Source organism: Herpailurus yagouaroundi, unplaced genomic scaffold (genome assembly GCF_014898765.1).
Source record: "Herpailurus yagouaroundi ecotype Mexico unplaced genomic scaffold, PumYag 191, whole genome shotgun sequence".
In the NCBI taxonomy this organism is placed as follows: domain Eukaryota; kingdom Metazoa; phylum Chordata; class Mammalia; order Carnivora; family Felidae; genus Herpailurus; species Herpailurus yagouaroundi.
In genome coordinates this window covers 1933731-1958900 of record NW_024412422.1, presented here as the reverse complement: position 1 = coordinate 1958900, position 25170 = coordinate 1933731, and the positions used below count along the sequence as shown (strand labels likewise).

At 55.8% G+C, this 25170-nt stretch overlaps 1 protein-coding gene and 1 long non-coding RNA gene across 2 annotated transcripts in view; both read right to left on the bottom strand.

Moving 5' to 3' along the window:
* Positions 1-4951: 4951 nt before the first annotated feature.
* On the bottom strand, positions 4952-5813 carry LOC121010179 (uncharacterized). Its single transcript, XR_005781033.1, has 2 exons — positions 5617-5813; positions 4952-5165 (listed from the first exon to the last, which is right to left on the bottom strand). It is a non-coding gene; the product is annotated as an uncharacterized LOC121010179 (long non-coding RNA).
* A 726-nt stretch (positions 5814-6539) lies between these two features.
* Positions 6540-25170, bottom strand: part of TRPV4 (transient receptor potential cation channel subfamily V member 4) — a 35092-nt gene continuing 16461 nt past the window's right edge. The window contains exons 3-16 of the mRNA XM_040443604.1: positions 24808-24980; positions 20897-21049; positions 19997-20137; positions 18697-18995; positions 16508-16687; positions 15117-15275; positions 14774-14866; positions 14446-14519; positions 13580-13745; positions 13289-13355; positions 10457-10773; positions 9283-9410; positions 7735-7856; positions 6540-7280 (exon numbers count right to left, since the gene is read on the bottom strand). Coding sequence (XP_040299538.1) covers positions 7123-7280; positions 7735-7856; positions 9283-9410; positions 10457-10773; positions 13289-13355; positions 13580-13745; positions 14446-14519; positions 14774-14866; positions 15117-15275; positions 16508-16687; positions 18697-18995; positions 19997-20137; positions 20897-21049; positions 24808-24980 — 2230 coding nt within the window. The 3' untranslated portion in view covers positions 6540-7122. The remainder of the gene's footprint in view (positions 7281-7734; positions 7857-9282; positions 9411-10456; positions 10774-13288; positions 13356-13579; positions 13746-14445; positions 14520-14773; positions 14867-15116; positions 15276-16507; positions 16688-18696; positions 18996-19996; positions 20138-20896; positions 21050-24807; positions 24981-25170) is intronic.

Genomic DNA, 25170 nt, shown 5'->3' with positions numbered 1-25170 from the left:
CAGGTCCCCACGTCCTGGGCCCACGGCCAGGGGCATCAGGGGAGCACACGGAGGCAAGCCTGGAACCACCGGCCGAGCCAGGTCCCTCCATTTGGAGATGCTGGAATTGCAGATTGAGGACCCGCCTCCTATCTGGGAAAGGCTCCACCTTTGTGGGGCGGGGCCTGCGCCGTGGGCGGTGGGGGCACGTGGCACAGACAGACTGGGGCCGACCCCAGGGTCCGGCTGGGGTTCTGGCCCTGCCCTAGCATCGGCTTCCCCCGGCGCCTTGGCCAGGCTCCTTCTTCCCAGGAGCTGAACTAGCTGAGCGCGAAGAGCCTTCCAGAATCACCATGCTGACATGCCGCAGCCCTGCCCTTTATATCATCGCCTCGCAGTGCAGGCGACCACGACGTTACCATCGACGCTACAATCACCAAGGGCCCACAGTCACCCCAGGCACACTGGTCACCAGGCTCGGTGCTAAACGGTGTTAGTCACCACGACCATTCACCACGATACGGGTGCACGTCCCCGTGTCCCAGGTGAGGCTAGTGACGCCCCCAGGGAGGGTAATCGCTTTGCCCGGCGTCAGCTGAGGCCGGAGGAGGGCGAAGCAGCTGGGATCGAACCCAGGCCTGTCTGATTCAGAGTCTGACCTCTGACCTGCCGCGCTTTGCGGAGAACAATAAACTACCACCAAGCCCCAGATGTGGCCCCCTGGGCTCCAGCACCAAGGTCCAGCCTTGGGGCCCCCACTGCCCGCTGCAGGGTGTGGTGCTGGGTGAAGGGGCAGAGGGGACAATCTGCCCTCTGTCTGTACCCCCCCCCCCCCCCCCACCAACCAGAGCTTGTGCAAGCCCTTCCCTGTCTCCAAGCCCCTCCTGGCGACCCCAGGCTCCTCCTCCTGCTGTGGGCTCACACCCCTGAGAGCTGAACTGTCCCACGCGGTAGCCACACGTGGCTGGCACGGAACTTCGAGGATTATTAGCACTTACTTCATTAACAAGGGCTACAAGACCACCCCATCTTACAGACTCCAGAGCTGCCCGCGAGGGGCCTGAGAGCCTGGGCAAATATTTCAGTGGAGGGTCCGGTACAGGGGACACTCACCTTTCCGGGAAGCTCTGTGCTTTCTTGACCCATGTGCCAGCCTTCAGAGCCCCTCCCCACTTCTGGAGAGGGGAACCTGAGACCACGTCAACCCCTGAACTTGCCCGGCAGCAGCCAGCGACCTCGAACCTACGCTAGGGCTTCCAGCTGCGCCGAGACTCCGCCCCCACACGTGCACCCTGTCCCACTGCGCCTGCGCATCCCAGGCTCCCTTAAAGGGCCCTGGTGGTCCCACCCGCCCCCTGCGCCGGCCTGGAAGGTGGAGCCCAGCTAGGGGGGCGGGTGGACTGAAGGATTTCTGTTTAAATCACCAGCACGGCCAGCTCATTAGGACTGTGGTGGCGGGAGGGGAGGAGGCCGGGAAACTGGCTTCAGTAACTCTTCCACTCCATAGGTGACTCTGGGGGGACTTGTGTGGCCTCGATTCCAGATCTGTCAAAGGAGGTCGTGGCATCTGAAGGACGGGATGTCACCAGGTGATGTGTGATCAGAATGACAGGGCAAATGGGCCCTGTGAGAGGGACCTGCCTGAGGGCAGTGGGGTCTAGCGGTTAGAGGATCAGACAGACCTGGTTCCAAGGTTGACACTGCCCCTCATGAGCATGTGGCCTTTGGCAAGTGACCACCCCTCTCTGAGCTGCCTATTTCTCCACTGTAAAGAGACTGGTGTTACCGCATTATCACCGTGTGCGATTGAACATAGGAAACAGGTGGCCAAGTCCCCTAGGGAACAGAGTCCGCTTTAGAGAAGATGCCCCCAAAGTTAGGTGTGTTATTTCTGTCATCACCTACTCCAGCTGCTTTCACCTTGGAAAGTGCGTGTCCACGTAAAAAGAGGTCCAAAAACAGATGCATCCCTCTCCCTCTCCCTTGGAGACGCCCAAATCATATTAGCATATTAAAGGCTCTGAAAAGTCCTTCAGGCAAAGTATCCATCCTTTTAACCCAGCATTTCCCTAACTTTTTTTTAGTTCTTTTTTTCAATGTTTGTTTATTTTTAATTTTTTTAAGTTTATTCATTTTTGAGAGGCAGAGACAGAGCGTGAGCGGGGGGAGGAGCAGAGAAAGAGGGAGACACAGAATCCGAAGCAGACTCCAGGCTCGGAGCTGTCAGCACAGAGCCCGACGTGGGGCTAGAACTCACGAACTGCAAGATTATGACCTGAGCCAAAGTCGGATGCTTATTAATGTTTATTTATTTTTGAGAGAGAGAGAGAGAGAGAGAGAGAGAGACTGAGCATGCGCAGGGGAGGGGCAGAGAGAGAGAGGGAGACACAGATTCTGAAGCAGGCTCCGGGCTCTGAGCTGTCAGCACAGAGCCCGACGCGGGGCTCGAACCCACAAACTGTGAGACCATGACCTGAGCTGAAGTTGGATGCTCAACTGACTGAGCCACCCACGAGCCCCTATTTATTTTTGAGAGAGAGGGAGAGAGTCGCATTCGCGAGCAAGGCAGAAGCAGAGACAGAGAATCCCAAGCAGGCTCGAACGGTCAGCGTGGAGCCCAACGCGGGGCTCAAACTCATGAACTGTGAGATCATGACCTGAGCCAAGAACCAAGAGTCTGACGCTTAACCGACTGAGCTGTCCAGGTGCCCTCCCTAACTTTTTTGATTACCTAAGTTTTTGTTTCTATCCACTAATATCCCAAAGAACAAATACTTCAGGAAATACTGAGTCCTACCTCTTGTACTGCATTTAGGGAAACTGAGTAAGTCCTTCTCTCTGGTGATGTGCGGATCTCAGTTTCCCCGGTTGCAGCACAAAGACTCCTAATGAATTTGTGGCAGAGCAACGACTGGAATCCAACCCTGGCCTGGAGTCATTGGGCCTCAATTCTGGGGCCACCACATCCTAGTTGGTCTTTGTCCACCGTGTTGAGCTAGGCCCAAAGAGGGGAAAGGACCCCCAAGAAGAGAGGGGAAGACTTCATTCGACAAGTGGGAGTGAGTACCCCTATTTTGAAAATGACAGAAGTGAGGTTCAGAGAGGGAAGGCAACTTGCCTGAGGGCACACAGCAACTAGGTCTAGACATTCCCCAGGCAGATCTGGGCCACCTTCTCTCCTTCTCTCGTTGTTGGGAGGTGCGGGACTTCCCGAGTCTTACAGCCTGGGGACATACCCAATGGGGAGTTCAGCTAGGGGTTCTTTCCAACTAAATTGGCTGCTTCCAAGTTCCCTCTGGCCTCCTCTGAGGAGGCCCCTGGGTGTGACTACAGCGGCCCCTGGTGGCCAATCTCCAGGATCCGCAGTCCCACCCTGCTCCAGCCAAAGGCTGCTGTGTGGGATCCAGTGGATGCGTCCCAAACCGAGGGGGGCTAAGAGCAAGCGGGCCTTGGATCTGGGCACCTGGATTCAAGTCCCACTTCCACCCAAACTCCTCTGTCCTTTCCTGTTAGAAGCCATCACAGATGTTACCATGGAGAAATGGAATGTGCACATGCTCTGGAAAGGCCAAAACACTAAGGGAAAAAAAAAAATCCCGCCAACCTCCTAGAAGGGTTCTCCTCCTAAGACAGAGGGGGCAAATCCTGACTCCACCACATCTAAGCTGTGTGTTCTTAGGCAAGGGTGTTCACTTCATGGGGTCTCACTTTCTTCATCTGTAAAATTGTGATAAAAATGTATTCTGATTTGGGCAAAGTATCAAGAAACTCTGACTCGGTTGTTAAATGAGAAAGAAAAATGATCATCCCAATCATAAGAAGCCTTAAGGTAGGGCGGCCCCAGGGTTGGTTAATTCAGCAGCTCGACGGTATCATCGAAGACCCTTTCTCATCCTTCTATTCCACTAAACGCCTTTATGGTCACAAAATGGGTGCTGCAGTTCCAGGCATCGCATCACAGACCTGAGAGTGCCCAGCAAAGGAGAAGACAGTGTCTTCCTAGATTGCCCTTATTTTCCCAGAAGCCCCCTCTTCCTTCAGCAGACTTCTGTCTTATAGGTCAGAACTGGTTCACATGGCCATTCCTCTACCAATCCCTAGTAAGGGAAACAGAGTCACAGTGGTTGGCTCAGGGGAGCGCATGACCGGAGGAACAGAGTGAAGAAACTCTGAACTAAACAGGTGCTGTGGAGAAAGAAGAGGGCATGTGACTTCTGGAAAGGCACCAAACACCTGTCTGTCAGTTCCCAAACATGGTTCCTGAGACGTGAGTGCAGAACCCTGAGCACAACACCTAACACTCCGTGTTCACCTGCTTCCTCCTTTCTGGGATTCCCCCTGAGACCAGAAGATGCCGAGCCCGCTCTCCCTCCCTGGGCTTGGGTCTCCGCTGCCAGCACCCCTTCCATCCCGTCCTCTGCCTCCACCACTACCCCTACTCTTCAACTCATAAGCTTGGGCGAACAAAGATCTCCCCATTGTCCACGGTGGCTTTGAACTCCTAGAAAATAAAAGGTAGGGGGTGCTTGATTCTCATGCGAATGCTTTCACCAGGGAGCCAAAAATTGATAACAGTAGGAACAGGGGCCTGGAGTATTTAATGGCTCCGTCCAAACAACTGAAACGATCAGAACACACGGTCGTCTGGGCGAGGCGTGGAGACTGCCGGCTACGGCATCATTACATTCGGAAATGTCAGACACGTGTGTTCCGGAGAGATGAACAGTGTGGTTGAAAATGGCTTTTGATTTTTAAAAAATCCCCAGCATTCATCTAAAACAATAATAACAGCTAATAATAACAGGGCATGTAATAATGAAGTATTCATAGGCATAAGAGGTAATTGTTCAATTAAGATCTGAGAGTTTCTGAGACTGTCTTTTCTGATGGGGTCCCATTGTTTTTGACTCTGGTAGCACTAATTATTTCCCAGTAGTGCTTTAAACTTGAGATGAAAAAAGCTCTCCTGTCAAATATGACATACAAGTGCTTTATCATTATTAAATACACATACACGCACATAATAAGAAATCCGGGTTGGAATAAAGTTAGGGGTATGTTCAAAGAGAGAGAGGGTTCTAAATGGGAGCCGACAGTCTCAGGGCTCAGCCAAGACAGCGGCAAAAGTGACCTGGCCTTGTCACCTCTCACCCTCAGGGATCAGTGTTTTCTCTCCAGGATGGGCTCTGCGGGCACAGAACACCTGGGTTCAAATCCCCAGCCAGGTGCCCTGGGCAAGAGTCGTCACCTCTCTGAGCCTGGGGTTCCTCATCTAAAGCGTGGGGCGCAGTGGACAGTCTGCATCCGCTAGCTATTGCCATAACATCGATGCTTGCGCTTAAATCACAAAAACTCATCGGCATAAAAAACCCCATTCTTCTCATGCATCTTTGGGGTTCCTCTGATCTCACCCGGGCTCCACAGATCTCCTCCCATCCTCCTCCCCGGGGGGGGGGGGCTAGCCCAGGCATGTCCACTGGCATGCGGTGATTAAAACAGATCTCACAGCCAAGCCGGGGATGCAAAATTACGCTTTGCCCACAGTGGGAGAACACCATGAGGTTATCTCGCAAAGGCACGGACAAAGGGAAGAGTGGGGAATTGGGGCCGTGGACACAGTCTAGCACAGGTACCAACCTTGCAACTTTCCGCGGTAAGCGTCCCCCATTCTCGGTCCCCGTGGGCTAGGGGAAGCCAATGCCATCCCCGGCGCCAGCTCTGCCTTTCAGAGGTCCTGAGCCTCAGGCTTTCTCTGTTACAGAGATTGGCAAGTGATGGAAGAAAGCCGCTGAGGTGCAGCTGGGCGTCGGGGGAAAAAGCCCCGTAGCAAGCGGACCCTAGTGGGCCCGCCCAGGCAAGAGGGATTGCTGGCTGGGGACACTCTTTCTCCAAGTGTCCCTCTGCTTTAGGACACTGCTGCTTCCCGCCGGCTGAAGCAGGAGACACATGACCCTATTCTGGCCAATGATACAAGAGGGGAGGTCATTCGGGGAAAGGTTTCCTCCCTTATAAAGAGAGAAAAAAGAACCACCATCATCATTGTCTTCACTCCAACATTAGTCTCCCCAACCAACCCTACTCTTTCCACCAATATTACTCTCCCGCCAATATTACTTTCCACCAACATTACTCTCGTCCGCCATTATTCTTCCCACCTGCATTACTCTCCCTCCACCAACATTACTCTCCCCTGCCGGCATTGCTCTATTGCACCATTATTCCTTCCTGCCAACATGACTCTCCCCGCACCTCCGTTCTCTCCCCCTACTAACATTCCTCTCCCGCCCAGCACGATCGCCACCCCCCCCCCCTCAGCCCGCGTGACTCCTCGCCCCTTCCCTGCAAGCCTCCGTCCTCTCCAGCTCGCCCACGTCCCTTAGGCTCACGCTACCGCTGCCGCCCAGAGCCCAGCTTCCAACCACCACCCTCGCGCCACCCTGGTCACTGCTACTGTTCCTCCTTCTCATCCCCGCCCCCACCAGCATCTCTCAGCTCCCCCGCCTCGTGACTGTCATCCCCACGCCCATTACCGCTCCCCCCCCACCATCATCCCTACCATCTTCACCATCAGTGAATGCGCATTTATTGAGCACCGACAAATCCCAGACCCTTTACAGAACACACCGCAGGCGCGGCCCCACGCCCTAGGGCCCCGGCCCCACAGCAAAGCCACCCCGCTGCTGCGCAGGGTGCTGTGCGCAGCCCAGGGCGCCGGCTGGGGCTGGGGGCTGGCCGGCAGTGACCTGGAATGAGGTCCTGAGGCCTCGGCCCAGGTTCCATTTGGGGGCAGGGATCACACCACTTTCCTGAGTGCAGAGCAAATAAATAATGGAGAGGCAGGTGTCGGGGCCCCCCGGGACAGAGAGGCCCTGGCATTGGCTTATGTGACTCCATGGGAGTAAGACAGGCAGCCAGGAGCCTGGTGGCCCAGGTGGGGAGGCAGAGCTGGGAGGGGCGGCAGCCTGGGGACCAGAGGGTCCTGGGGCCTCCCCTTCATCTCCGCCCGGCCCTCGCCTCTGGGGGTCAAGGGAGCACGTGGGGGATGCCCTGGGAGACACCACTGAAATGCGGGTGGAGTAGAAACAGGTGGGTGGGGGGACGGGGCTGGAGGGCAGGCCAGAGACCCTGCCCCGCCCACAGCCCCTAGAGGGGAGCGGCATCTGTCCTCCACTTGGGGGGGTAACTCTGCTGGTGGCCGTCGCAGCTGGGGGTCCCCATGTTGTCCAGAGGCACCACCACGTCGTCTGGGTTTGAGTTCTTGTTCAGCTCCACCACGCGCGGCACCACCGAGGACCACCGATCTGTGGTGAGCACGACGGAGGGAAGGATGAGGGTAGACAGAGAACGTGCACGTACCCACCGAGCACCTGCTGTGTACCGGGCGCTCCGTAGTGCTCTGAAGGGGCAGGTATGCTTATCCCCATTGTTATAGACAGGGAAACTGGGGCTCAGAGAGGTCAAGGCGCCGCCCGGGAACACACAGCAGTAACCGGAAGAGCCAGAATTCAAGCTCAAGGCAGAATGCCTGAGGGCCATGTCCTGTGTGCGGCGTCTCATGCACTCGGCGTAGAGGCAGGGGATCCCAGGGATGCACAAGCAGCAAAGGCAACAGCCAGCCCATCATGCCCTCCCATTCTATAGATGCGAGCGGCGAGTCCCAGAAAGAGGAGAGGACAGCTCAGAGCAAATCGGGGATGAGGATGACCAGGGCCCCCCGCTCTGCACCCCCGAGTCTCCCCACCCGCTTGCACTCACCCCTCCGGAGCCGGCCCACGGTGTGCGAGAAACCATAGTACTGGTAGTTCTCGCTCTTGCCCGGGTCCTCATTGATGATGCCCAAGTTCTGGTTCCAGTGAGACCAGTTCACCTCGTCCACCCTGCGGGGGCCACAGCAGACAAAAGGTTCGGCAGGGAGCCCCCGCCGAGACGGCACCCCCTCCCCGCCCCCCCGCACCCGCCCCGTGCCCAGCCCCCCCCCCCCCCAGCACATCCTCCTCCTTTTCCTAAAACTTCTGGTAAAATACACATAACATAACGTTTGCCTTTTGATCCCTTTTTCAGTATACACTTCAGTGGATTAACTATATTCCCAGGCTTGCGTTACCATCACCGCTATCTAGTTCCAATATTCCCATCACCCCACACAGAAATTCTGTACCCGGGAAGCAGTAACTCCCACTACGTGCCCCGCCGGCCCCCATAACCCCCATACCCCGTGTTCTGCTTTCTGTCTCTGTAGATTTCCCTATTCTGCACATTTCACGTAAATGGAATCGTACACTGTGTGCTCTTCTGTGCCTGGTTGTTTTCACGTGGCATCATGTCTTCAAGGTCCAGAGCATCCTGAACTTCCTCTGGATGCACCCCGTTTTGCTTATCCCTTCATCTGCAGTGGACACCCTCCTTCCTGACACTCTCTCCGCAGCAAAGGCAGGAGGCAGCCTCTTGGGCCCAAACTGGCTCAATACGCTTCTCCCCTTTTAAAGTGACTTTTTGTTGTTTTCATTCGACCTCCATATTTCGGGCAATTTCTGCGTGCTAGGACCCAGCACTCAGAAGACCCAGAGACCAGAAGTCCAGAGACCCAGGACTCCCCTCGCTTTACAGCAAACTGAGGTTTCTGAACGCTGCTCCCGCAAGGTCACAAAGCGGACAAATCCGAGTCCGGATTTGAGCTCTGGAGCCAAACAGAACAGGACCGGCTGGCTGGCCCGTGGGGTGGGTGCTGTCATTGTCCCCACTTCACAGAGGAGGACGCTGGCCTTGCCTGACCCCAAACATGATGGTTGTACTCTATGCCGGCAATGGCTTTACAAAGAGTCACCTTAAAAGAAAAGAGTCACCCAGGGGTTCCCCTGAGAAGGTGGCTCTCCCCGTGCATCCCGGGTAATGGCCCAAGTCCAGGAGGCTCATTCCTCAGTTTCCCCTTTCTGCCAAAGCACTGAAGTGCACCCGTTGTTTTGTCAGTAGAAGATGATGCCCAGGTCCCTGCTGTCCCCCCAGCGAGGGACAGAGGAGCCATGTGGACAACCCAATGCGCACGGGGTGCTAGCTGGGCTTCCCTCACGTGCTAAGGCATCTGATCCGCACAGCTGGCCTGGGTGGGGGGGGGGGGGATGCTATCATCCTCCCCATTTCAGGGATAAAGAAACGGAGGCTGGGAAGTAAACCGACTGGCCCAACATCACCCAATAGCACCGAACTCCACTCGGGCCCATCGGGGACTCAGCGGCTTGGGAAGTTGCAATGGGTAGAAAGCATAAGGAGGCTCCATCTGTGCGGGATGGTTCTGCCCTGCCTCACCTGAAGCACCACCTGCGGTCTGGGGTGCCGTCTGAGCTCTTGCCCACGGTCACCATCTCGCCAGAGCGGAAGGCCTTCCTCAGGAACACGGGGAAGGAACGCTCGATGTCCAGAATGGTGGTGGCCCACTGCAGGGAGGAAGGGGCGGGCAGGCCATTGGTGAGCACCCGCTCCCCACTCCCCTCCCCACCGCCTACTGCCCTCAAGGTGCCAGGGTAGGCGGGGTTATCCATTCCACTACCCACAGGGGCCCCGGCAGGAGCACAAATGAGTGAAGTAGGATCCGAGCCCTGTGATGCACTCACAAGGTCACCACTCGCTGTGGGGAACACTAGGGCGGGGTGGGGACTGGGGCAAACCAGGGAGCATCCGCCCCGCGTAAAGGAGACAGCTGCTGTCACCCATCCTCGCACACTGCCAGAAAGGAACGCGGGCCCGCCTTGCCAGGCTTCCAACTTTCAAGAAAGGCCAGAAGTCTGGATTTTTACGTGCTATCTCCTAACTGTAAATTTTTGCGTTCACTTTTTTTTAAATATGGCAACGCAGAAAATAAATAAATAAATCTTTGCTGGTCAAACCCAGTCTACAGGCTGCCAGTCTGCGTTTTATGAGTTACACCCAGTGGGGAAACTGAGGCCTGGGGGAGTAAGTGGTGTGCGTAAAGAGCAAGAGAAGCCTGGGGCTGGTAAAAGCCCCCCCGATACAGATACTGGTGCCTCCCTGCGCTGGGGTGGCCCACATCCACGCCAGCCTCATCTCTTGGGCTGTTGCGGGGGGGGGGGCCCAGAAGCTGCCCTCGGGCTTCGCACGGGGCCCCCGCGGAAATGCCCACGCTCTCTGAGCATCCTGTGCTAACAGAGCTCGCTCAGGGTCCCGGGGGAGCCGGATGTGTCCCGTAAGCCAGACCACAAGGTGAATCTGAGACCGCTGCTGGCGGTCAGGCAAGAAGCCTCTGGAAATGCATTAGGTACCTCTGGGAAGTAGGCCGTGGCCTACAACGTCCATTTTACAGACAGGGAAGCGGAGGCAGAATGAGACGAGCAGTTGGCCCCAAGCAGAAGGCTGAAGGGGGTGCAGTGGGCCGGGTCTCTCCGTTCTGGAAGGGGGCGGTGGCTGGTGGGGTGGGGGCGGGGGTGGGGGTGGGAGGGGGTGGGAGGCCCCCCCGGGGCGTCACCTGCAGCTTCCAGATGTGCTTGCTCTCCTTGGACACCTGGCCCACCGTCTCCCCCATGAGGGCGATGAGCATGTTGAGAAGTAGCACGAAGGTGAGGATGATGTAAGTGACGAGCAGGATGATGAAGACCACGGGGTACTTGGTGCTGCTCAGCATCTCCAGGTCACCCATGCCGATGGTCAGCTTGAAGAGGTCCAGGAGGAAGGTGCTGAAGGTCTCGCTGTCACGGCAGGACGGGTACGTGGGCACCGTGCAGTTGGTGGGGTCCTCGCCGCACACCTTCATGTTGGCGCACGGGTTCAGGAGGGACACCAGGGCTGTGGGAGGGACGGGGTGACATTCCCTGAGTGACGACACGTGCTGAGAGGTGCAAAGCGTCATTCCCATTTGACAGCGGGGAAAACTGAGGCTCGGTGAGGGGAGCGCACCGGCCCAGGGTTACCCAGCCTATAAACCAAGCCGAGGGTCCGCAGCCTCTGCTTTTTCCACAAAGTCTTGCTAACGAGGAAGAGGTTCCCAGGATCTAGTCCAGCGGTTCTCAACCAGGAGCCGCTTTTCCGCTAGGGGACATCTGGCAGTGTGTGGCTGTCACAACCAGAGAGGCAGGCAGTGCCACTGGTACCTCGTGGGGAGAGGCCGGGGGTGCTGTTAACCACTCCACCATGCACGGGATGCTCCCCACAGAGAATTATCTGGCCCCAAGTGTCAGCGGGGCCAATAAGAAACCCCAATCCAGCCTGTTCTCAGAGGTCTTGGGAGCCTGGAAGGCCAGCATTCCCAGGGGGCAGGCTCTCTGTCGTGCTCCTATTTCCCAGCCCACATCAGCTCAGAGGGGACAGGTGGAAGCCGAAACCAGGTACCAGCTCTGACTGTCCCAGGAGCCATGCTTGCCAACGCCCTTGCCCTCCCCAGACATCTCAAACCGATCATGGTGCACATCCCTTCCCACTGAGCCCAGACGAGGCTTCAGAGTCCTTCTCAACACAGTTTAGCAGCAACGATTAACCCTACGCCGTCCAGGGCAGGGAGCACGAGGAGGCCGAGCCCCTTCAGTCAGCGGGGCATAATTCATAGCGCCTCCATCTGGGATTGCGGCGAGCGGGTTTCAATACACATGCCGTGGCTGTTGAGTCGCGGAGTGGCTGCTGACCCGTGTGGAGAAGGATTCTGAGACCTTATCTGGACCTGTCGGAAAAAATCACTCTACGATCCATTAGCAATGTCTGCCATGGGCACAAAACAGAATAGTGGCATGTTTGTGTTAGGTCAGCTTCAGGTGAGGGATCCAGTGTCCCCTATCAGGAGAAGCCCTGGAACCAAGCTGACCACGAAGTTGCTACTTTAGCCTCTAAGCCTCTGCCTCAGTTTCTATAATGAGGACTGCAGTGAGGCTGGCCTCTTGACCTGAATCCCAAAACACTGCAGAACCCTTGATGCTCTGTCTAGTTTCTTCCCAGTCCTACCCCTGGGAGGGGGCAGCTGTATCCTGTCCCTATCTCCCCAGCTAAGGCTACAGTTCTTCTCCAGCATAATCCACACAGAAGCTTGGCCTCATCTGGGTTAAAATCTCACCACCATCAGATTCCTGTTTCAGTGTTTGTCCCCAGACCAACCTCCTCAGGTGTGAATGTGGCCTAGTGAAGTTTGAGTCAGCTGCTCCCTTTTGGATGCTGGGCGTTGGATGGCAGCTCACCCACCCCTTAGGGACCAGCCCAATGGCTCAGTCAGTTTCCCCATCTCTGGCCCTTCCCTTATGGCCTGTGCCACTGAGGTCCCCTGGTATCATGACATCCCGGAGCAGGCATATTGGAGACAGCCAGAATTGACCTGAACTGTCAGATTAAGTATGAAAATGCATCCTTCCCGGGGCGCCTGGGTGGCTCAGTCGGTTGAGCATTCGACTTCGGCTCAGGTCATGATCTCACAGTTTGTGGGTTCGAGCTCCGCGTCAGGCTCTGTGCTGACAGCTTGCTCAGAGCCTGCAGCCTGCTTCAGATTCTGTGTCTCCTTCTCTCTCTCTGCCCCTCCCCCGCTCATGCTCTGTCTCTGTCTCTCAAAAATAAATAAATGTTAAAAAAAAAATTTTTTTTTTAAATGCATCCTTCCCTGTCCCCATGTCCCTTCGATGTGGTTTTGCAGGTCTTTTCTTCAAGAGACAGAGTCTATCTCCCCGCCCTCTGAATCACGACCGGGCTGTCACTTGCGTTGGCCAAAAGCAGAAGTGACGGTGTGCCAGGCAGCGACAGTGAACACTTCTACTTGCGTTCTTGGAACCCTCAGACCACCATGTGAACACGCCCAAGACGGCTGGAGGATGGGTGACCACGAAGAGAGCAAGATCACCGTCCCCCGTGGCCATCCTCACTAGACGGGCCGGCCAGCAGCCAACCCACAGCTGACTGCAGACACGGGAGCCCATGGAGATGGGCCAGACCTGGCCCGGGTTGGCATGACCACCCAGCTGACCCCAAGACGTGTGAGCAATAGTAGATGATTGGTTGTTTTAAGCCCCTAAGGTTTGGGTGGCTCCTTTTGCAATAATAGTGAATCCACCAATTTTACCATTTCCTAGCTTTTGAACTTGGGACGAGTTATTTAACCTTCCTAAACCTCAGTTTTCTTATCTGTAGAAGGGGTAATAAAGGCACTCACGCCCCCGACCCATCAGGGGTACTGATGAGGCAGGGATGGGACAGGACTCAGCCCAGTGCCTGGCGCACAGGAAGAACTCAGCACACGCTGGTTGCCGTCCTCCGCGTACCACGGCCACCCCACCCCGTGGGGTCCTTGCCCCACCCCGTGCCCCGGGCCCACCTGGCTACCAGAGCTCACCTGAAGCATAGCCAATCATGAAGAGCAAGTAGACCAGCAGGAAGCGGAAAAGGTCTTTGAAGAGGATCTAAGGACCCCGGTGGGAATATGGAGACACAGATGAGACACGTGGTTTCTCGCTTTCCAGTCTTTTCCATCCCAGATCTTCCCACCTCCACCCTATCCCTTCCCCCTCTCCAGCAATGTCCAGACCCTGCCTGCTGCCCCCACAATGCCCCATGTCCTTAGGGCTGAGGGCACCATCTACATGCATAAGATGCACACAGTCTAGAGGGTTCCCCGGGCCCATACCTTCTGGATCATGATGCTATAGGTTCCCGTCAGCTTCAGCCCGCGGGTAAAGTAAAGGGCGTTCATCCAGCCCAGGACCAAGGCAAAGACCATGACAGCCAGGTAGGCTTCAATTCCCGCCAGGTAGAGGGCCGCTGAGACAATCACTAGCACAGAGTAGATGAAGCTGGAGGGCAGCAGGGGCCAGAGGGGAGAGGGAATGATGAGGCCCTGGAGGTGGAGACGTGCCCCCAAGCCCTCCAGGGTACCAGGACATCCCGATGCCTTCTAGACCCCCCAGAAGAGAAACAAAGTGGATGCACTGGGTTCCCCAGCATTCCTGTTGGTCAGAATGCTCAATTAGTTGGCAACTGATGTGTGCGATGGCCCCAAGGCCCTCCAGGATCCCAAAGTGATGCCCTTTGGGATTGCTAGAGAAGGTGGTGTTCAGTGGAGATTTTGTGGCTAAGTGAATTTCATTGTTGTCTAAGAAAAAGGGAAGAGATGTAGTACACATACAGCAACTCATCCTGTGCCCCAGGCAGACATCATTAATCAAGCACAGCACTCTTACCCACCAAACACAAACATGCCCGAGGATGCTTCACATGCCACTCCTGGCAGACATTAGCAATCAATCACCAGCATAAGACATTGCATTATCTCTATAGAGGTGTATATGGTGAGAACCCTCTAGCAATCATGTCTTGCTTTAAGCAGAAGAGTCTATTGCTTGACATTGGCCTTGTCCTGATGCTGGGCTACAGCTGTCTGGGCTGGGTGAACCCGCTCCTAATAGAGTCACCTCCCCAGCAATCTGGATGATGTCCCTGCCCCAACCGTGCCTTCCTCACCCAGAAGCTGCCAGCCTGGGGACCTCTACTCACTAGAGTAGCTGGAAGGAGCCATCGATGAAGAGAGAATTCACTCCCGGGCATTTCTTCATGAACAAGTCTTTGATCTGGAAGAGGGGAGGAGGCATGTGAGAGCGGGGTAGAGATGGCAGGAGTGCAGAGGGGAGGGGAGAGGAGAGAGGGAAGCAGACACCAGATGATGGGTTCTTTTCTTTGGGGGGAGGAGGAAAAAGCAGAGAAGGAGGGCACAGGCTTAGAAGAGGAGGCAGAAAAAGGGAGTGGAAGGGGGGGGACATAAAAGGAGGAAGGAGGAAGGGAGGAGGGAGGACAGAGTGGTTGGGGTCGGGGGCCAAGCACTCACATTGGTAAAGAAGAACAGGATGCCGGTCAAGAGCGTGATGATCTCGCCCGCCAGCCTCAGGTAGTCCACGGTGGTGCGGTAAGGGTACGGAGGCTGAGGGGGCAGGTGGCGCACGGGTCCTCACCCAGCCCCTCCAACATCTGGCCCTTGATCCAGACGCGCCCCAACGCCCCCCCCCCCCGCCACACCTGGATCCTTTGGACCCTCCTCCCTCACTCTCTTCCCCCTGAGTGCGGGGGAGGGGGGCACCCCCCCATCCTGTCCCTCCCACAGGGGACCCCGCCCGGGGGTGGGGGGAGGCCCCAGCTGTGCCCCAGCTCCTGCCCGGCTCGCAGCCACTCACAGTGCCCTCCAGTGGCTGGTAGTAGGCGGTGAGGGTGAAGATGACCATGGCGCACAGATAGGAGACCACGTTGATGTAGAAGGAGACAGCCCCGAACTTGCGCCACTTGTCCCTCAGCAGTTCATTGATGGGCTCCACGGCCAGCATCTCGTGGCGGTTCTGTGGGAGACAGGGTGATCAGGGGCCACCCTTCCCGACCCGTGGGATCTAAGCTGGCTGACTCTGGCACGCCTTCCCCCACCCTCTGCCTCCTCCTGACCCGCTCTTGAGCGACACTCGAGGATCCATGGGGAACTGGATGGGGATTCAGAATCAACACCAGACTACTGGGCTCAGTATTCGAGGCTCCGCCCAATGCTGCCCCAACTTACCTTTGTAGCCTATTCTAGGCTCAGAGAACCCAGAGCCGGAAAGCTATTCTCATGGTCCCCCAGCTCCAACCTATGGATTTTGCCGGTAGCAAAATCACCTATGTAGCTCATCAAAAATATAAATCCTCGGGCTTCAACCTCAGAAGTCCTGAGTCAGGAAGCAGGAATGGGAAATTTAGCCCCAGGATGACAGACAATTGACTCACCCCGATGCTGAGCCCTAGGAAGACATCAATAATTGAGCCCTGCACAATAGTTCTCTATACTGTTGTTTCCCAGGCAGACACTGCCAATCGATCAAAGCTTGTACCAGAGATGCTAAACCTCCCACCACCCCTATTCGAAATCAAGCTAGTCACTAAGTCAAGTTAGTCACTACTTCCAAAGATGAGGGAAGTGAGCTCCAGCAAGGGAAGGCATGTGTCCCAGCTCACAGAGCCGGGGAGGAAAGGGAGACCGTCTGCACCTAGTCCCCAGCATTTGATCAGTGTCCCGTCCCTTCAGTGACTTGACTTTCTTCATAACCATGGATCTGGGCAACAGCATAACCACAGAGGTGCTATTGCAGTGTTATTCCTGAGAGTTAAAGGCAGAAACAAGCCCAGATGACCAAGAATAGAAGAATGGTTCATTAGAATGTGGTACATTTACTCGCAGCAATGATATTGCAGAAGAATATTTAATGGTGCAAAACGATGTTCGCAAAATACTGCTAAGTGAAAAAAAGAGCTTTCATAACTTCATCTAACGACTACTGATGATAATAGCTGACATATAATGTGTATTCTGTGCCAGACTGTTCTCAAATGAACTCATTTGGTTCTCCCAACAACTCCAAGGATGTGAACTATCCTTATCCCCATTTTACAAAAGAGGAAGCTGGGACTCAGAGAGGTTGGGTCACTTCTCCGGAGCCACACAGCTTGTAAGTTACAGAGCCCCTCCCAGCCCCAGGGTCCCTTCCCTGATCCCAGCCACACCCTTCCTTCCCTAGGCTCTGTCCCCTGCCTTGGTGCTCACCTCGATCTTGCTGTTATACACCAGGATCTCCAGCACAGAGGCCTCTTCCCCACACGTGTCCAGGGAGGAGAGGTCATACAGCGAGGAATACACCGGCCCATAGGCCCAGTCCTTGAACTTGCGGGACAGGTGCCTCGTATCCTCGTCTGTCACCTCCCGGCGAATGATGTGCTGAAAGACCTGCACGGGGTGGGGGCGGGAGGGTCAGGGGGCCCCAGGGAGGGACACCAATGCTCAGCTTCTCGCATCAGAGGGACCCCGGGGGCCCTGCACAGCCCATCACATGGTGCCTCCCCAGAGAGCAGCACGTAGTGGGGAGGAAATATTTACTTAGCATGTCCTGGGCGCCGGACCCTGTGCTCACATCATCTTGTTCTTCCTCTTACCATCTTAGTCTTCAGATGAGCAAACAGAGGCTCAGAGCAAAGAAGGGTGTTCCCTGAAGCCGCACAATCAGTCAGCCAAAGCCAGACCGAACTAGGCCAGCCATAAAAATCTGAATTGTAGGGACGCCTGGGTGGCTCAGTCGGTTAAGCGTCCGACTCTTGATTTCGGCTCAGGTCATGATCTCACGGTCGATCGTGGGTTTGAGCCTCACATGGGGCTCTGTGCTGACAGCGCAGAGCCTGCTTGGGATTCTCTCCCCCCACCCCCGCCGCCCCCCGCCGCCCCTCCCCTGCTTGTGCTCTCTAAATAAATAAATAAATAAATAAATAAATAAATAAATAAACTTTAAAAAATGTTTTTGAAAATCTGAATTGTAACGAGTATCTTTTTTATGTAATTAAAACAACAATTAGCCAGCTTTATTAACATGTTAAATCTAGAAATAATTGTTATATCCAGTCCCTCCTGATGCCACTGCTACTGTATGTAGCCTACACACAGGATACTGAGGAACAGAGAGGGGGTGGAAATTGCCCAAGGCCACACAGATTAATAGGGCAAAGCCAGAATTTAAACTTAGGCCTTTTAAACAGAAAATCTTAAAAAATAATAATAATAATGGGGCATCTGGGTGGCTCAGTGGGTTAAGTGTCCAACCCTTGGTCTTGGCTCAGATCATGATCTCATGGTTCATGAGATCGAGCCCGGCATCAGGCTCTGAGCTGACAGTGAGGGGCTTGCTTGGGATTCTCTCTCTCTGCCCCTCCCTGCTCATGCTCTCCCTCTCAAAATAAATAAACTTAAAAACACACACACACACACAAAACCTTAAACTCAGGCCTTTTCCACCACCTCAAGACTCTTTTATAAATTGGAATTTTAATAACTTTTGCTATGATTTTAATAGGACAATCATAATCCCTGCCATTTACTGAGCACTTACCACCCACGCCAGGTTCTTTATTAAAAAGCTTTAAATGGATCACCTTATCTAGTTGTCATGTGATCCCAACGGGCACTATTTTCATCCCCATTTTACAGACGAGGACACTGAGCACAGAAAGGGGAGGGGAGATGCCTGCAGTCACACGCTGGAAAGTGGCCGAGCCAGGCTTTGGACCCAGGTGCTCCAGACTCCAGAGCGCCCCGGTTTTGGTTCTCAATCAGGGCAGTGGTGCCCCCCCCCCAGGGGACGATTTGGCAATGCGTGGAGACTTCGAGGGTTGTCCCAGCGGTGGGGAGTGCCACTGGTATCTGGGGTTCGAGGTCAGGAACGCGGCTAAACATCCTTCACTGCACAAGACAGTGCGCACACCCCAGAACAATCTAGTCTCAAATGTCAGTTGTGCCCAGGATGAGAAATCCCCTCTGGGCCCTGTGCTGTGAGGCCAGAGGGGGAAAGAACCTGTGCAGGGCCCTCAGGTTGGGGGCTGAGCTAGGACCCTGACAGCGGATTATAGGGGAGTTCACAGGCGTGGGGCCCTGCAGCTTAGATTTCTATGAGTGCCTTGTCCTGGCTGGCGGGAGTGGGGCGTGATGCTCCCAGTGGCACGGGATGAGGACTGAGGCTCTGGGATGAAGTCGAGCAGTTTGGCTGGACAATAGGGAGCCACAGCAGGTTCTTGAGCTGGGACATGTGCACAATGGGGTTGGCATGATAGCAAGTGGGTGTGCATATTAATAATAATGAACGTCAGCGCAGCCCTCTCCAGTGTGTGTGTGTGTGTGTGTGTGTGTGTGTGTGTGTGTGTAGAGGAGAGGGGGAGGGGCTGCTATGCCCCACCCCCCCACCCCCCACTCACCCCAATCTTGCCGGTCTTGGCGGCCATCATGAGGGGCGAGAGCCCATCGTTGTTGAGCACGGCCTCCAGGTTGCTGTCAGGGAAGAGGCGGGCACACTTGAGCAGCAGCAGGTCGTACATCTTGGTGACGAACTTGGTGTTCTCACGGGTGTTGTCGGCGATGGCCACCAGCGCGTGCAGCACCGTGTTGCCGCGGGAGTCCTGCCGCCGCATGTCCGCCTTCTTGTGCGGGTTCTCTGTCAGGTAGTTGACGATGTGGGGCTGGTTGGTGCAGGCGGCCAGCGACAGGGGCAGCTCGCCTACAGGCCCGGGAGGAGGCAGGGAGAGGTCAGTGAGGGGGGCCCCGGGGCAGGGCTCGGCCTGTGGGTGCTCGGGGAACACGCGCGCCCCGGGGACACGGGACACAGTGCCAACAGTCCGTGTCCACGTCACGCCGAGGCGGTTGCACATTTCTGCGGGAGACGGGCTGTGGGCTTGCGATTTGGACACTGCGAGGGATTCTCTGAGGGACCTTGTCCCTGAACTTCAAATAACATGTGCCTTTAAGAAATTCAGGGGCGCCTGGGTGGCTCAGCCGGTTAAGCATCTGACTCTTGATTTCAGCTCAGGTTGTGATCTCACGGGGTTCGTGGGTTTGAGCCCCGCTCGGGCTCTGCAATGACCGTGCAGAGCCTGCTTGGGATTCTTTCTCTCTCTCTCCTCCCCCTGTCTGTCCCTACCCTGCTCGTGCTCACTCTCTCTCTCAAAACAAATAAATAAAAATTTTTTTTAAATATTTTTTTAATGTTTATTTATTTTTGAGACAGAGAGAGACAGAGCATGAATGAGGGAGGGTCAGAGAGAGAGGGAGACACAGAATCGGAAGCAGGCTCCAGGCTCTGAGCTATCAGCACAGAGCCCGACGCGGGGCTCGAACTCATGGACTGTGAGATCATGACCTGAGCTGAAGATGGTCGCTTAACCGACTGAGCCACCCAGGTGCCTCACAAATAAATAAATTTAAAAATATATATAAGCAGGGTGAAATTGAGACTCTTTCCTTGGTTCAGCCGGGACGTGGTGGTGATGGGGTTTGGGCCCTGCGATCGGGCCACTGGTGGGTCTCAAGGACATACTGACAACCTGTCCCAGCCCCAGAGGCTTTCATGGTCCCCACTGCACAGACGGGGAAGCTGAGGCTCAGGGAGGTGAGGCGACCAACACCGACATGGGGCCAGAGCCCTCGGCCAGCAGGGGCTCTACCTGTCTGGGGAGGGGTCAGGGCTGTGGACACCACCAGGCACCCCAGCCCCCTCCTCACCAAAGTAGAAATAGCCTCCCTCGTCCTTGGGCTGGAAGAAGCGCCCCCGGGCCTGGGCATGGACGTCAGCTCCTTGGGCCACCAGGAGCTCCACGTAGTGTTTGCAGCGGCGCTCGATGGCGATGTGCAGGGCAGTCTGGCCTGGGGAGGGGGGTAGGGACTGTCACCGCAGGCAGAGACTGGACCAGGCTGCAGCGCGGTGGGGTGCAGAATGTGGAAATCAGGCGAGGGGCTGCAGGCCCAGGCCTTGACCGTCTCCACTCAAGGGCGGCAAACGGACCTCCAGACACTGCCCGGATGTGGGATCTCTGACTCACGAAGCCGTGACGTGCTGCACTGTGCATGCAGAATTTTAGACTCAAAGGAGATCCCACATGTAGGGTCCCAAGTGTGGGGACTTTGGTCAGACTCCCAGGAGGCCTTAATCCAGGAGGAAGCAAAGACACTGTGGTCTCACAGAGTTTGGGACTCGGATAGAAAGTTCACAGACTTTGAATCTTCATATCCAGAAATCTGAAAGGTCAAGTCTGAGTCATAGAACCTCAAAGTTTAGACCCTGACACCTTTGCCTCTTAGCAGTGTGGGCCTGTACAACTATTATCATCGAGCCTTAGGGTGTCCGGAACCGTAGCATCTCGGGATCCCAAACTCCAAGTTCACGGATCACTAGGCTCCCTGCGTCTCAGAGTCTTGGGTTCAGAATCTGGGATTCTGAAACTCAGAATATCAAGACTGGAAGGGGTAGTTATCCTTCCTTTGTTCATTCAGTGGCCGGTTCCTGGACGCAATGCCGGCACCTGGGGCACAGATGGGAGCTCTTGGGGTGCAGTGGGAATCAGACAAGCAAGGACGGTGCCCCACCGTCACCCTGCGTCACCCCTGCCCCACCCGGGGCCCCACCTCGGTAGTAGATGTCCCGGAAAGGTGAGTTGATGAACTCCCGCATGTTGCCTGTCCGCTCGGCGATGTCCAGGAGCACAGGGATGGTGTCATTACGGCCACTGCTCAGATTCAGCAGGGCCTTGGGCAGACAGGTCTTCCCTGTGGACGGCTCTGGGGGGAGAGACATACAGGAGCAAGGGCCATCAGTCTGTGGTACGGAGCTCCTGGGCTGCAGGGGACAGGGCACCAGGCAGGGAGCCAGAGGTCCTGGCCCTGCCGCACCTCCCCTCTGAGCCTCTCCCTATCTGTGCCCGGGGTCCCAAGGGGGTCCAGTAAACTCAGAGGGGCAGTTTTTCCAAATGAGGGAAGCTGCAGCCTATAGAGATTGGGATTTTCCAAAGCATAATTGGGAGGGAATTTTAAAAATCAAATAAGTGGTGAGGAAGGCTGGGTTAAACAAAGCCAACCATATTTATTTATTGCAGGACTTGTCAGAGCTTTTGATATGCCAATGGGACTGGGAAGCTCTAAAAGCCAGATGCAGCAGGCAACGTTTGCCACCTATTGGAACACAGGATCCTCTTCCCGGGAAGCATTTACACCAGTGTCCCTAGAAGGGAGCAGAAGGGGTGCAGCAGTCCCCGACGTGCAGACTGCCCCCCAGAGTGGATATGAAATTACCCAGGAGGGGCGGGAGAGGGTTTTGACCCAGCACCGGTAACACTGAAGGCCTGCCTGCCTTGAGCAAGGTTTCATCTCGTTGTCAAACCTCTCTCACGAAGCCGGTCTCCATGTGGTCCCCAACGGGTCCCCACGCTGCCCACGGACACTCGCTAATGTCCCCTTGCAATTTTCTTTCCCTTGTGTTAACTTCTGTGGTTACACAACTTGACTTACACCTTGAAAGAACCAGTCGATGGAAAGAGAACTCCCCCTGGGAACCCGGCACGGGGCATAATCGTGCTGGGGACTCAGGAATGGTCGCAGCAGGGATGGGATCAGGAATGGGTGAGCTGAGCTGCCTGCTCTGGAGCCAAGCACCTTGGGTTTCAAATCCCGGCTTCCCTCCCAGTTTCCGCGTGACCTTTCGTCTGCTTCGGCCACGGAGGAAATCGAAGAGCTAATGCATGTTTGCTGATGAGCCCGGCACCAGGCAGATGAAAGTCCTCAAGACATGGGGCTGTTGTACCTGTTACTCCAACTCCGAGGGAGGTGCTTTGGGAATTTCTCTCTAGACGTCAGGAGTCAGTGGGGAGAACGTGCAGGACTCACAGAGACCTGAATTCGGTCCCAGTGCCCGCAGGACTGAGGTCTCCTGGACAAGCCTCGTCCCCAGCTGCTTCCTGCTGAACCCCTGGTGCCCAGAGTCACCAGGGAGCTGTTTTCATGAATGAAAAGCAGACTCCAGTTCTCCATCTGTGTAAGTGCGGGGTGGGGGGGAGGGCTGAATGCTGACCTCAGCATCTTTCCCTCCCCAAACCCACCCCCCAGCCTGCATGTGTCCCCTCTGCAGAGGATGGTGTCCCCATCCAGCCAAAAACCTTTGTGACACCCTTGTCCTTGCCTCCTACAGCCACCGCCAGCATTTCCTATTCAATCCCTCTCCCACTCCCTGTGTCCACTGCCACTCCCCTGGCCCAAGACTTTCCACCTGGCTTCCACCAGGCTCTCGAGCTTTCCTTCAATCCACACAGCAGCTGGAGTGGTCACCTCAGAGTACAACGTTGACCACAGTGAGCCACAGGGCCTTTGCACAGGCTGTCCCTTCATCCCCTCTTGGGGATGGTCTTTCCTTCTCTTTTTATCTGGTTAACTGCAACTCGTTCAGATTCAGCCTATCACCTCTTCCGGGAAGCTCTCCCAGATTTTCCTGACTAGGTCAGATCCTCCAACATAGCCGCTTGTTGGCACACATTACAGACTACAACCGTTTTTATTCCTGTGACTGCTTGATCAATGTTGATCTCACCCAGGAAACTGTGAGCAACCTGGACAGTGTTGTGTCCGCTTCATTCACCACTGTTCGCCCCGTGCCCAGCACAGCATCGGATGAGCTGATCGCCGCATGTAATTCCAAACCACAGATCACCGAAAGGGGCTTGTGCAGAGCATGGAATCAGACCTTGGATTTGGGTTTCCGCACCCCCAGACCCAGGCTATAGCGGGGTTGGGGGGCTGCCAGCCTGGGTCCTGGGATGAGATGCCCACAGCAAGAGCTTCCCAGAAACGCCAAGGGACACGCAGTTCCAGGACTCCACCACCAGGTGGCGAAGTGGCTCTGCCCTGGGAGCCACCAGGGGAAGGGGGACTAAGTAACTATGTCACATTGGAGGGTTGTCAAACTTTGAGGGGTGGTGGCCACAGACTCCCCTGAGAATCAGATCAGCTCATGAGCCTCTGACTAGAAAATCATGCGGCGGCGGATCCAGGCTTTGCGGGGCTCAGACTTACAGAATTTGGGGGTACTGTTTATGAAAAGAAACATGCAATTATGAAATCAGAATTAGCTCCAGGGCCTTAGAAGGGGCCAGAGCAAGAGAGCAGCCCTACAGATGGCTTAATTTGCGTCACGGGCCTCCTGGTTAATGCCCCTCTACACATGCACTATTCTCTGCAGATTCAGGGGACCCCACCCCCACCCCGGCTCATGCACACAGATACGCTTTCCTGGGGGTCCCTCGCCCGGGCGAAAAGCCCCTGACTCGGTCCTGAACTCACGAGAAGCTGGAGCCTTGCAAGCCCAGCCTGGAGCTGCACTGTCTCGCTGATGACTCGGGTTTGCTCTACCCCGAGGTTTCCCTCTTGTGCCTAATGAACTTGGGGAGGGGCTCGGAGGGGCCGTTTGGTCGGGGCTTAAATGGGGGGTTACCTCCAAATGAGATTATTCACGTAGTCACTGACACCCTCCGGGGGCAGGTCGGACCTGCCGCCCCAAGCTGCGGCAACCCTAAGCTCGTGCCACAAACGAGCCACATGGTCTGGCTGGGCACCACGAAGGAATATTTTTTATAAATCCAGTCATTCTCCTCTGACCGCCATGACGATACTGCACAGTATCATTCTGGTGTTCAAAGAATCTGGCCGATAAAGGCATACGTGAAAAATGTACCGCTGCCCAGGTCACCCCGTTTGGGCACTTCATTTACCTGAAGTACTCGAAGCCTCAAAAAATGGGGCCCCTCACCTCCCCGAAGCTTCGTCAGCCCCGAGCCACAGACTGCCGCCGGCCTTCTTGAGACTGGACCTCCCTTGTGGCAGGTGCCACCATTCTTAACATTTTACGTTGATTTGTGGGGTCGCTTGGCCAGTGAATTACGGCTCCTCAACCTGGTACCTGGCACGTAGCAGGTGGCTGACGCGGGCCCAGGGGCTCACAGGCAAACTTTGCCAATTTGCAGGGGAGGCCTGGGGTGGCAGAGGGAGCTGAGGCCCCGAGATGACGAGGCTGAAGGGTGAGCCCTCTGGGCTGGGAGAAGGCCAGGGCAGTGGTGACTGCGGCCTCAGCCTAGGGAGGGGAGTCCGAAGCTGGGTGGGGGTAGGGCAGAGCCCGGGAGCAGAAGCAGGAATATTCGTTCTGCCAGGACTATGCTAGTATTCCCTAGTTTACGGACGAGGACATTTCGGCTCAGGGAAGCCATATATCTGTAAGCGGTGGAGGTGGGATTCGAACCCAGGTGAGCGGACTCTGCTTACCTCCGACACTGACCTTTCCATAATTGAAGGCTGAAAAGAATGAACGAGGGTAGCCAAAGCTACCTTACGAGGGGTAGTAATATGTGAGTAATATGGCGAAGGACACAAGGGTCAGACTCCCTATCCAGTGCTCTTCCAGGCCAGTGGGGAAGACGCTAAGAGGAAAGGTGGCCCCCAATGCCAGGCCTCCCCAGCCCCCCGGTGGCCCGCCCATTACCCCCACCCGGGTGGCTCACCCCGGAACTCCTCGTCAGTCAGGCGCTTCTTGTGGGTCAGCAAGAAGGGAAGCAGCCCATCCAGGTCAGTAGTAGAGCCCCGGGACACGATGTCAAAGAGGATAGGCCGGTTGAAGACTTTAAGGATGGGGGGCGGCTGGGGTGCAGGAGCTTTGGGGCTCTGCGGCTGCTTCCTGGAGGTGGGGGAAGGCAGGGTGATGGGAGGGCCCATCCCCCGCCCACCCCGCTGTCTCTGGCCTGAGGGGCCCAGGGGTGGTGGGGGGTGGAAGGGGGCGGCTAGAGCACTAGAGTGGAACCAGACCGAGGGGAGGGATGGCCGGAGAAACAAAAGAATGTTTTATCCCACCAAAGTCTACCTAGTGC